The sequence below is a fragment of the Pimephales promelas genome, chromosome 18, assembly GCF_988280905.1.
Source record: "Pimephales promelas chromosome 18, fPimPro1.hap1.1, whole genome shotgun sequence".
In the NCBI taxonomy this organism is placed as follows: Eukaryota; Metazoa; Chordata; class Actinopteri; order Cypriniformes; family Leuciscidae; genus Pimephales; species Pimephales promelas.
The window spans coordinates 19,287,202-19,300,008 of NC_142786.1; the positions used below are offsets into that span (position 1 = coordinate 19,287,202).

General features: G+C 35.2%; 2 protein-coding genes across 3 annotated transcripts in view; one reads left to right on the forward strand and one right to left on the reverse strand.

Moving 5' to 3' along the window:
* Positions 1–4,054: 4,054 nt before the first annotated feature.
* On the reverse strand, positions 4,055–5,309 carry utp23 (UTP23 small subunit processome component). Its single transcript, XM_039680476.2, has 3 exons — positions 4,924–5,309; positions 4,670–4,844; positions 4,055–4,584 (listed from the first exon to the last, which is right to left on the reverse strand). Exons 1-3 carry the CDS (start codon positions 5,109–5,111, stop codon positions 4,186–4,188), a joined length of 762 nt encoding a protein of 253 aa, XP_039536410.2. The 5' UTR covers positions 5,112–5,309; the 3' UTR covers positions 4,055–4,185.
* Positions 5,310–6,086: 777 nt separating this feature from the next.
* Positions 6,087–12,807, forward strand: part of eif3hb (eukaryotic translation initiation factor 3, subunit H, b) — a 105,449-nt gene continuing 98,728 nt past the window's right edge. Inside the window, exon 1 of one of the 2 annotated variants that reach the window (XM_089122971.1) lies at positions 6,087–6,245. In XM_089122971.1, coding sequence (XP_088979097.1) covers positions 6,123–6,245 — 123 coding nt within the window. In that variant the 5' untranslated portion in view covers positions 6,087–6,122. The remainder of the gene's footprint in view (positions 6,246–12,807) is intronic. The other variant, XR_016147387.1, reaches the window with a different exon arrangement.

Below are 12,807 nucleotides of genomic sequence, written 5' to 3' on the forward strand. Positions count from 1 at the left end.
AAAACTAACGTTCTCGGAACGTTCCCAGAACCTAAATTTGTTTGCTGGGCTCATTTTCATGCCCCGTTTAGCTACACGAAGGGAAGACGCAGATATTACCTTGATATAATTTTCCTTTTCCATTAATCCTCACTTCGCTGGTTTATGCAAATATGAGTAATGCTTTTTGTATTTTGAGCACTTTCTTGCGTCGTTTTTGCCTCATGATGACTCGCTTTAATTTAGTCTTAATTTGTAGGCTAAGTCGCTTCGTATAAATTTATCTAATTTATGCGTTTGCTAAATGCCTAATATAAAAATGTCTTCGTTACTTTTTCAAATAGGCTAAGTAACGCTATTACTTTTTCACATTTATTGACTGACACGATAAAGTTAGGTGGTTGTGCGCTGGGATAGTTATTTTAGTTATAATGTGAACATGCATTTAGGCTACTTATCTCACAGTATTCTTCAAAATGAATAAAAACAGTAAAATGCAATCTCACTATTTAACGCAAAACTTTTACTATATTAAATTGAGAAAAGACTTCACTGAAAGACTTAAAAAGACTTAACTGCCCAGGTGAGAAAAAGTAACGCAAAAGTAAACATAAGTCACTTTTTCAGGGAGTAACGCAACATTGTAATGCATTACTTTTGAAATAGCTTTCCCCAACACTGCTCATGTAACATAAGTCTGTTAATGTGAAGGGAATGACGTACACTGACGTCAGCTTCAACTGAGAGTTGTAAATGTTGAATGCACTTGAATAGGTGAACATTGGCAAGGCTGTGTGTGAACACTGGTGAAGACAGCTGGAGTTTCCAAACGCTTCACAATGAGGAACCCTTATCCTCATTACTATTAGGTTTCATTAGTTAACATTAGTTAGAGTAGGCCTACCTATTACAAGGTAGTTCGTGAAAATATTGGTAGAAATGCATGCTTTGTGTTCTTTTGAACAACAGTTACAAGCAGATAGGTTATATCATATTAGATTTTATAATGTATAATATTGTATATTATAAAAATATAAGTTAAAAATATTATTATTATATTCACGTGTTTACTGTTTTAGGCTTTTCCACATACGTACCTATATTTATTTTAATCTCTAAAAATTATTACATTTTAATTAAACAAATTTATAAATAGTAAACTGATCAAATTTGTTTATTTAGGCCTAACTATTATTTTAATTGTATTGTTTATTTTTGTATGTTTTATCATATGTTAATTTAATCACTTATTTATTTATTTATTTTAATCTCTCTAAAAATGCTGGGTTATTTCAACTCATGTTTGGGTCAAATATGGGCGATCCCAACTGTTGGGTTTCAAAATGAATAAAAACATTTAAACCAATGGTTGGGTTTGTCCATATTTGCCGTCAAATTGAATTCTTATTTATAAATTTGCTTAAACGTCTAGAGAGAAAAGTAAATCAATTAGAGTAAAATAAATAAATGATTGAATGTTAAATTAAAATATGATACATTTTTTAATAATTTTTAGAGATTAAAATAAATATATGTCTGTGGAAAAGCCAAGAGTAAAATTGTAATAATATTTAAGTTTATAATATACAATATTATACAATATAATATATGATATTATCTATCTCTGTCTGCTTACAACTTTGTTCACGAGAACACAAAGGATGCATTTCTAAAAAAAATAAAAAAAATAAAATGTTTTGATACTCAAACATGGGTTGCAACAATCCGGAATTGTATTTTTTTTCTTCTTTTTTTGTCTCCTCACTTTATTTATAGGTTTCTCCACATATTACAAAATTCCAATCATCCCAGAATACAGTTGTACAATGTAACATATAGCCTAGGGAAAAAAGGGGTAAGATCAGAAGTTAGGCATGGATCCAGCAAACACATGCCGAATATGAAGAGAACAATTATTGAATCCAAACAATTAAAAATGTTACTGTTTTTTTCTCAAGACTTTTCCCCGGATCCCAGTTTGCAAACGGACCAGTTTATTTGTTTCAGGACGGAAAAGATCACAAATCACATTTGCCTTTGATCCCATGCAGACATTAGTGTGTGTGTGTTCTGGGTGGACCGGAGCCCAGTGACGAATACGAGCCGCATGCTGTCCTGTCCTCTCTGTGTTTCCAAAGCAACCCGAACAAACAAGCAACACATCCCCACTCAGAACAGAAATAGCTGAGGAACAATCGAGGCTATATTTAAACCCAATAGATCAAGTCTCTGACGTTACACAGTCAAAAAGACAGAATGGGTCCAAGTTCTGTTTCAGAGCCTCTGCCATGATGAAACAAACACACACACACACACACACACACACACACACACACACACACACACACACACACACACACACACACACACACACACACACACACACCCCACACACACACACACACACACACACACACACACACACACACACACACACACACACCCACACACACACACACACACACACACACACACACACACACACACACACACACACACACACACACACACACACACACACACAAACACACACACACACACACAAACACACACACACACACACACACACAAACACACACACACACACACACACACACACACACACACACACACACACACACACACACACACACACCTGCTCTTATAATGTCCTGCAAGATGTTGAGCCAATATGATGCAATTACGCATTTTTTAGGCGTTTTCTAAGCGAAAACAATGGAATGCATTATTAATATTAACGTATTCATTAATATATACGTATTCATTTATGTTAACAAACCTTACAAATATCACATTTATTGGCCAAGCAAATCAGCCTGATTGGCTCTTCGAGGCTGAAGCTCCCTCTTGTGGTGAAAAAATATAATCTCAAATTCTGACCATTAAATGCAACTTGATTCTTTATTATTATAAAATAATAGTATTTAAACATTATCACTTTAAATTGATTTTATTCATTTATTTAAAAGCATGAAAATCTAATCTAACCCACACTTGTTATTATATATATATATATATATATATATATATAATAAGCCAACTACACTTCTGTTCTCAAATAATAAAACTAATTATAATATATTAGTGAGTCTCACATCTAACATAAAAGTTTGTGTATGTATGTTTATATTCATTTATATATCAAATACACACACACACACTTATATATAAAATAAACACACATATATTCCATAAAAATAAACTTTTATTTTAAATTCGATTAATCAATTTGACAGCACTATAAAATATTTATAACTATAATGTTATTTAATTATAGCTTAAACCTTCACAAAAATCAGGGTTATTTAAATGGAAAAAACTGGGTTGTTTAAATGGAGGCAAACGTATATCTCAAATTATATCTCAACCATTACCTAAAATTAACATAATTAAACTATTACATAATCTTAAAAATATTAATTGATTCATTTGATATAATTTGAACAAACACACACACACACACACACACACGTATAGTCTACAACATAATTGGTTATTAATATTTCATTGCTTCTGTCTTTCTGCATGCTTTCATAATTTCTTTTTATGACAGCCTGGACAAAAATGATGTGTTATCACAAATAACTAATAACAAATAACTATTGACTCTGCAATATACTTAAACAATCTTTAACAAATTTTGAATAAAAAAACCCCAAACTTGAAAACAGGTGAAACTCGAAAAATTAGATTATCGTGCTAAAGTTTATTTCAGTAATTCAACTTATGAAACTAATATATTATATAGTCTCATTACATGCAAAGTGAGATATTTCAAGCCCTTAGTTGCTATAATTTGAATGATTATGGCTTATTTTATGAAAACCCAAAATTCAAAATTAGAATATTGTGAAAGTTTTACATAAGCTGTAAGCCATAATCATCAAAATGATAACAAATAAAGGCTTGAAATATCTCACTTTGCATGTAATAAGTCTATATAATATATTAGTGTCACCTTTTAAGTTGAATATTTTAATTTTTCGAGTTCCACCTGTATACTACTGTGTATACACACACAAACCCTTAATTATAATTGCGTGTCTTAATTATAACATCCACAAAAAAAACAGGCTTGTTTAAAAGAGAAACACTGGTTTATTAGACACACATTATTATTATGCACATTTGCACAGTCTGGGAAAAGTCTTCACAATGAAAGAATGGTGAGAAACGAACACACTATTGCAAAAGCTCTGCTCGACTCTAAGCATTCGTGGGATCGGATCCGATTGCTTTCTCTCCTCCAACGGGCCGTCGCTTCTTTTTTCTAATGCGCTTCTTCTTCTCTCCATCCGTCTTCTTGCACTGCGGAGGCAGGGGTTTCTTCTTCTTCTTCTTCAGGCAACTGAGTGGGTTGGGATTGCTGGATTTCCTCTTGCGTTTTTTGCCTCTCTTGTCCTCGCCGTCTTTCCCGAGGCCTTCCTTCTCTTTCAGACTCTGGATGCTCTTCTGTTGCGACGGGTTCACGATCTCACCGAGCTGAACGGCTTCGACGTGCTTCAGCGTTCGTTCGGACGGCTTGTCCAACACCATTGTGTTGACGATAATGTAGAGCAGAGGAACCCCTGGGATCTTCTTCAGCGCCTTCGTCAACTCCTGATCCTGGTTAGAAGAACCATTGTGTGTTACTATTCCTTAATTCTACAAATTAAACCACATGACTTTGTTCCAGTTATTGAGTCCTTACCTGAGTTGCGATGAAGTAGTGGTGTGGATTTGTCTCTCCAAGCATTGACAGCAAACACTCAGATGCAGGAACCGGATCGTTCGTGTGTTTGCATCTCCTGATCTGAAATCTCTGTAAGATGAGTTTCGCTCCATAAAGCTCTTTCGGAAGGGTTTCAAGTTCCTTCAGTGCGCAGCTGCAAAATAACACCACACATCTGTTATTATACAACATCTAACACACGTGTATCAATACTAGAAATAAGATTGACTTACTTTGTGGTGCAGAGCTGAACCTCTCCCATCAGATACTTTGGCAATTGCTCTTTGATTTGAATCTTATTCTTTAACGCCGCATGACAAAACGTCCCGTCAATTATTATTTGGAAAGGTTCCCGGAAGCTAAAGTTGTACTTGTAAAAACTGATGGTTTTCTTCGCGTGCTTCTGACGCTTTATCTTCATGCTGGATTATTTATACATAAAGCTCAGACAGTTTGAACTAATAGATTATTTTGACAGGGCAGAAGAAGAAGAACAATTAATCCGAATTGGTGAGGATTAATACCTTTGATTTATGTCAATATGTCAACAAAACAGTTGGAAGAAACTCACGCCAATCCCAAACATTTCTAGCATGGTACCAGCGTGGTTACAGTAAATGTGAACCGGGGGGGAAACCGCAAGCTGCTGTACTTGAAATACCGCGTTAATCCTAACAAATACTAATAGGAATAAGGTAATAATAACTAAGAACAATATCAAAGTTTAATGAATTATTATTAGATAGTCATTTTCAGAAATGTATTAGTTAACTCACTCTAGGAACCGTGAGCAATAGTTATTGTTTCTCCGACCACTATTATAGCTGTACCTTCTAGCGAGCGCGAATCGATTCTTTCAAACAGTTCATTTCATTGCAGGGAACGGTTCAAAACATAGATATCATATAGAGAAGAGACTATATATATATATATATATATATATATATATATGAGATGTATACTATATACCTATAGACTATATACTATGTATATAGACTATAGACATATGCAGACTAATATGTCTATAGATATATGATGTCTATGGTTCAAAACCATCGTAATGTGAAATACGTAGTAACATATTGCTCTTTATTAAGGGATTTCTATTAATAAGGCTGTTTATTGTAATTTTATGGATTTCAGTTAAGTTTTTTGCTGTCATGTTTTAAAAAAAATCACGTTTAAAAATAGTTTACGTTATAAAAAAGTAATTTAGAACATAAATAGAATGTGTGAATATACAATAAATAACATTATATTTGACGCTCAGCTGAACATGTTTTTGCTCGTTTTCATAATATGTTTTTAATCGCTCAGTCCCGGTTTCTGAACCGGTTCAACAAACTCATCGAAAAAGATCCGATTCCAGTAAATGATTCTTTTATCTATTCTCAGGTTCACCGGAAGCCACTGATTTAACGGTATTTTACTTATGCTTGTATCCCTGTATATATCCCGTGTCTCTCCAGCGCGAGTGAAGATGGCATCCCGTAAAGAAACCCCGCCTGGAAAAACACTGGATTCTCCCGTCAAACAAATCCAGATCGAAGGGCTGGTGAGATCCCGTTTAACAGACTCAATGTTGCTGAGTTTAAACAGTGTGTTTAAATGTTCACCTGCAGGTCACTTTGCAGAATGACGTCATGATAATATTCTAAACAGAGATTTATAATAACAATAACAACAATGAGTAATAATAACAATAGTAATAATAATAATTTTTCAAATTTGTCCACAAAATACACATCTAAATAGTAAAAAATAGAGAAATATATTTGTTTAATTTGATCAATGAACATATATTATACAATTATTATAAATTATTATTTAAATATTAAATAATTATTATAAAAATATTATAAATATTTTGATGCTCACATATGATCAAAAACACTTGAATATGTTGTCTATTGCTGCCCATTTAGCGGTTTACCTGTACATAACCTATTTAATTCCAGTGATTGACTTAATTCCAGTGACTTTCCATATATATATATATATATATATATATATATATATATATATATATATATATATGAAGAGTTCAGATGCAAAAGCCTCTAAGTACCATTTGAAATTTTCTTCTAAAATGATAATTTTTATAAAGCTTGTATATTTAAGTTCAGTAATTTCACTTAAATGGCAATGAAGATTACCTATTAATTGGCAATTAAGTGAAATTACTGAACTTAAATATACAAGCTTGATAAAAAAATGACCATTCTAGAAGAAAATTTCAAATGGCATTTAGAGGCTTTTGCATCTGAACTCTTCATATATATATATATATATGGAAAGTCACTGGATATATATATATATATATATATATATATATATATATATATATATGTCACTGGAATTTTTATATAGTCACTGGTTATTCAGTATTACTGTTTCTTGCTGTATTTTTAATCAAATAATTGCAGGCTTGATGAGCATAAGAAACGTCTTTCATTAAAAAGAGTAATGTTTCAAAACTTTTGATTGGTACTGGTTATATATATATATATATATATATATATATACTGTTTTATTTATATATATGCAAATACAGTATTACGAAAAAGTTGCAAACACATACTTTTAGACCCCTGAAACTACAGGTTTTATGGATACGTGGTAAAAGTTTAGTAATCAAAAAGCATAATTAATTGAAATCATGAAACTTACAGAATTATTAAACTTAAACAACATTTAAAAAAGAATTACACAAATTCAGTGTTGTGTTTTTTTCTGGCAATCAAATATTATAATAAATTATATAATATAATTTCTTTTAAAGGTCCCGTTCTTCATGTTTTTTGAAGCTTTGATTGTGTTTACAGTGTGCAATATAACATGTGTTCATGTTTCGTGTCTAAAAAAACAGTATTTTTTCACACAATTTACTTATCTGTATACGGATGTTTTCACTGTCCAAAAAACGGCCTGATGACTTCCTTGTTCTATGAAGTACCTCCTTCAGAAATATGTAACGAGTTCTGATTGTGTCAGCGAAATCGCTGTGTTGTGATTCGACAGCAGCTTATCGCACGTTGCCCGGTAACGTCATGCCTCTTAGTCTTACCATAACTTTATAATTTTACAGTTATTATTTTATTTATGCTCTAACCGCAACATTACACACTAACTAAAGTTTGAAAAATGGAATCGCGAAGAACAGGACCTTCAAATTTAAGTTACAAATACAATATATAACAATATATGTCAGTGTTAGCAAAATTATTATCATCAAAAATGTAAGTTATAATAATATTACAGTGCTATTTATTCATCAGCTTTGATTAGATGACAATTATGGATTATGTGCAGATGTCAAATATTCACATTAATATAAATTGCATTGTGCAAGTCTCTGAGTTTTTTTTTTGGCAGTAATACGCCCCCTCTGGCGACAAGCGAAACTGCAACCAGAGGTGTGCACACTCATGGACCACACACACACACACACACACTTGCACGAGCTGTTCATAACCAAAGGAGCGTCAGCCGCACACATCTTTTGTTACAGTCATAATGTCTTCAGAGGTAATAAAGTTATAAATCTGCAAGTCATTTTAAATATTAGAAAGGAAAGGCATTTGAGTAAATTACACACTTGTGTGGGTGTGAGGGGAAAACGGGGGTTGTAGAAAACTTCGCTTTTTGTTTCCATCTATCTCCATGCTTTATGTGCTTACTGTATCCACTTATGATTGTATTATTATGGAAACACGTTCATGAACATTATAAGTTATTACGTTGTGCAGGACCCGTTTGAGCCCTAGAGCAGACCGGAGATCTCTCCATTTGTTGAAACCCTTCCCGATGTTGACTCTCGTCTTATTCCGACGCCTGGCACTAGACAAACGTTTTCTTTTCTTTGTCTTATGTGGAGTTTGCGTTGAACTAGAAGCTGGTCTCTTTGAATCCATCTTCTACTTTTGTGGAAAGTTGACTAAAGTTTAGTTGCGCGAGTTGTCTTCTCTGATACGGAGAATGGTGGCGAATAGACAAGCCAGGTGAGCGTGAACGCGCATCACGCCCAGTCTCAAATCCGTCCCGAATCCCTCTTATTTATTTTACTGTACAGGATTATTGAGGCAATGGCAGTGATCAGAGAAGGGCAATTGTTTAAGCATGTATGGGTTTGAAAAATGGGTATTTTTAACATGAAATGTTGCGCAATGCACCTTTAACAATATGTTATGCATGGTCTACAATATGTAGATTGAGAATATGAAGATTTTAAGTTAATGATGTACACATTTCTCTATGATTGTTGCTCAACAATTACACCCTTGTTATCAAATATGAAGATGTTCTATTTCTATTTCAATGTGTTTTGTCAGTTTTTCATTGTGTTTTTGTGTGTTGGAGATGTGCTCATCTGAGCAGTCTGAGAGTTTTATAATTATTAAGTAACCGCGTTGTCTTGTTATGAACCCTCATTGTCTTGCAAAGCAGCTGTTTTACTCTTAAACATTATTAATGTAGTTCCATCAGGCTGAAGAAGACCATAGCTTCAGTTTAACAGGCCTCAAATCATTTTTTGCTGTGTTTATGTAGTTTATTCGTTTGCACCGTCGTCAGACACAATAAATTCACTGAACCGAATTTAATTCAGTGAAGATTCTCAGTCATTTAACTTTCTTGTCTCGCTCCCCACTGCCAAGTACGAAATGTTGTGAATGCTCAGAAACTTTATGCTTGTCTTCAGCATATGCTTTGTTTCTTGAAAACCGTCACACATAGTGTTCCTCTTTTGTAGATTTCATTGCTTTTCTCAGTTTCAGGCTCCACTAAAGCTCGGCTCCGGGTCTGAATAGTTGTTTTGTGCCTGAAGGTTTTCCAGCTCATTCTCTGCGGTGTCTTGATCCTCAAAGTTCAGGCGCTGACTGTTCACAGGCCTTTTTGCACATTCTGATGTTTCCGATGAACATTTGGGCTTCCTGAAGGTTTTTTGTTTGTTTTTGACTTCCATGATTTCACTGAATAAGGTTTTTCATGCGCACGTCTTTTTTGCCCCGTAGTTGCAAACTTCATTATTGTTTTTCTAGCTCAGTGCTGCAGATATGTATGCATATATATGGATGATGGTTCAGAATAACAAAACTCTTAACCAGGAAAACATTGTGAAATACACTCACCTAAAGGATTATTAGGAACACCTGTTCAATTTCTCATTAATGTAATTATCTAATCAACCAATCACACGGCAGTTGCTTCAATGCATTTAGGGGTGTGGTCCTGGTCAAGACAATCTCCTGAACTCCAAACTGAATGTCAGAATGGGAAAGAAATGTGATTTAAGCAATTTTGAGCGTGGCATGGTTGTCAGACGGGCCGGTCTGAGTATTTCACAATCTGCTCAGTTACTTGGATTTTCACGCACAACCATTTCTAGGGTTTACAAAGAATGGTGTGAAAAGGGAAAAACATCCAGTATGCGGCAGTTCTGTGGGTGAAAATTGTTGATGCTAGAGGTCAGAGGAGAATGGCCCGACTGATTCAAGCTGATAGAAGAGCAACATTGACTGAAATAACCACTCGTTACAACCGAGGTATGCAGCAAAGCATTTGTGAAGCCACAACATGCACAACCTTGAGGCGGATGGGCTACAACAGCAGAAGACCCCACCGGGCACCACTCATCTCCTCTACAAATAGGAAAAAAGTCTACAATTTGCAAGAGCTCACCAGAATTGGACAGTTGAATACTGGAAAAATGTTTCCTGGTCCGATGAGTCTCGATTTCTGATGAGACATTCAGACGGTAGAGTCAATTTGGCGTAAACAGAAAGAGAACATGGATCCATCATGCTTTGTTATACCACTGTACAGGCTGGTGGTGGTGGTGTAATGGTGTGGGGGATGTTTTCTTGGCACACTTTAGGCCCCTTAGTGCCAATTGGGCATCGTTTAAATGTCACGGCCTACCTGAGCATTGTTTCTGACCACGTCCATCCCTTTATGGCCACCATGTACCCATCCTCTGATGGCTACTTCCAGCAGGATAATGCACCATGCCACAAACCTCGAATCATTTCAAATTGGTTTCTTGAACATGACATTGAGTTCACTGTACTAAAATGGCCCCCACAGTCACCAGATCTCAACCCAATAGCGCATCTTTGGGATGTGGTGGAACGGGAGCTTTGTGCCCTGGATGTGCATCCCACAAATCTCCATCAACTGCAAGATGCTATCCTATCAATGTGGGCCAACATTTCTAAAGAATGCTTTCAGCACCTTGTTGAATCAATGCCATGTAGAATTAAGACAGTTCTGAAGGTGAAAGTGGGTCAAACACAATATTAGTATGGTGTTCCTAAAAATCCTTTAGGTGAGTGTATATTATAAACATTTCAGAGAACTATTTTCAATTTGAATATATGCTTTAAAATGTCATCTATTTCTGTGAGGCAAAGCTGAATTTTCAGTCAGAAGATTTATATAGCGAGTTTAAAAAAAATGTTTTCAATTCGTGATTGACTATTGGCCTTACTTTCTCTTTACTCGGTTACTCAACTTCATCCCTATAAAACATATTATTAGGAGAATTTGTGGACATTATTTTAACTTAGATGCCTTAATCAGGTCATCTGCTGATAAAAGGTGATTATGATTGGTAATATTGACAATATCGGGCCTAGTTGTGTCCGTCTTTGTCTTTGGATCCCCAGAGTGCTCTAATCTCGGTCCATCTCCATTTTTTAAATAATCAAAAACTGAATTTGTCCGACGTGTTTTGTCCTCTCAGTGAAGCCGCCAGCTCTAGTCGCATAAGCAGGTTTCTGAAATCGCATCTGATGCTGGTGTTATTGATATGCTTGTTTTCTTGTTAATCCTCCCCTGTGAGCAAAACGGTGAGTTACGAAGGAATAGAGGAAGACCCTGATATTAACCATCTGCTGTATTTTCCCTCTCGGTTCGGCCACCTGAGCATCCGGCATTGTTGCCTGCTGTTCACAGAGTTTTTAGATGAATACAAATATGCTAAATTTACAAAGCAGGTGGATTAGAGGCGACTGCTTCAGGGTGGGTAAGCAGCTTAAACGGAGAGCTCTACAAATCCCTTTCAGGGATATATATCTTCTCAGCTCTCTCTTTTTCTCTCTCCGTTATGTGAAACTCTTTATTTTTGACCTTTCAGGCAAAAGCGAAGCACTTTTTAAGCAGTGTGAAATAAGGTCTGCTTATGCATTAGAATCATATTTAAATCATTTCTGATTTCTGAGACCCTCAGGAGTTTTTCTCTTTTTGTAATGCAAAAAATACAGACTATTCATATTTCTTCCTCATCTCAATGGCAAAATATTAACCTGAAATCACCCTATTTCATTTAAAAATGATATGCCGTTTCTGAATCACCTGCACTTTTACCGTTTGACATCCGACTTGTCTTCTTCAAGGTGATACACACCTCTTTTACTTGCTGCCTCTGCTGTACAAGTTATTCTCTTTATTAGTTAAATAAATACCCCCTTAAATGCTTTGCTTGAGCACTTGTCACCCGGAGGAAAGGCATGTGGTCAACAGGGGGCAGCAGCGATCCACTGAAATCACTCTTCACTTCATGCACATCTTTACAAACGGTGACGTTCGGGTGAAACACTGAAGGCTAGAAGCTTGAATGAAGCATGTCACCGACACAAGACAGTAGACAGTGCTTTGGAATATTCTATTTTAATATATTCTAGTTGTATAAATATGAAAAGAAATATTACCTGTCACCTGTTCAAATTAATGCAAATATTTATTTATACAGCAACTCAATGCATCATTTAGGGATGTAGACATGATCAAGAGGATCTACCGAAGTTTAAACCGAGCATCAGAATGGGGAAGAAATGTGAATTAAAGTTATAGTCTGTAGCTTTTTTGGGGGTAAAAATTATCCAAAAGACACATTTGAGACAATACACAACCAGCCAGTGTTTAACACTATCTGCTTGCCGTAGCTCGATTCAAAGCGACGAGCTTGTAATAATATTTTTAATTCCAGTGGTACTGGTGGATTTCCTCGGGAGATTCGAGCATGTCTTATCGTCATTACTTCACATCTGCACACACACATCTGTACACGTGAAGAAGAGTCTCGTAAGCTATGAGTGTGAGAATGTTGGAAGTGGAGA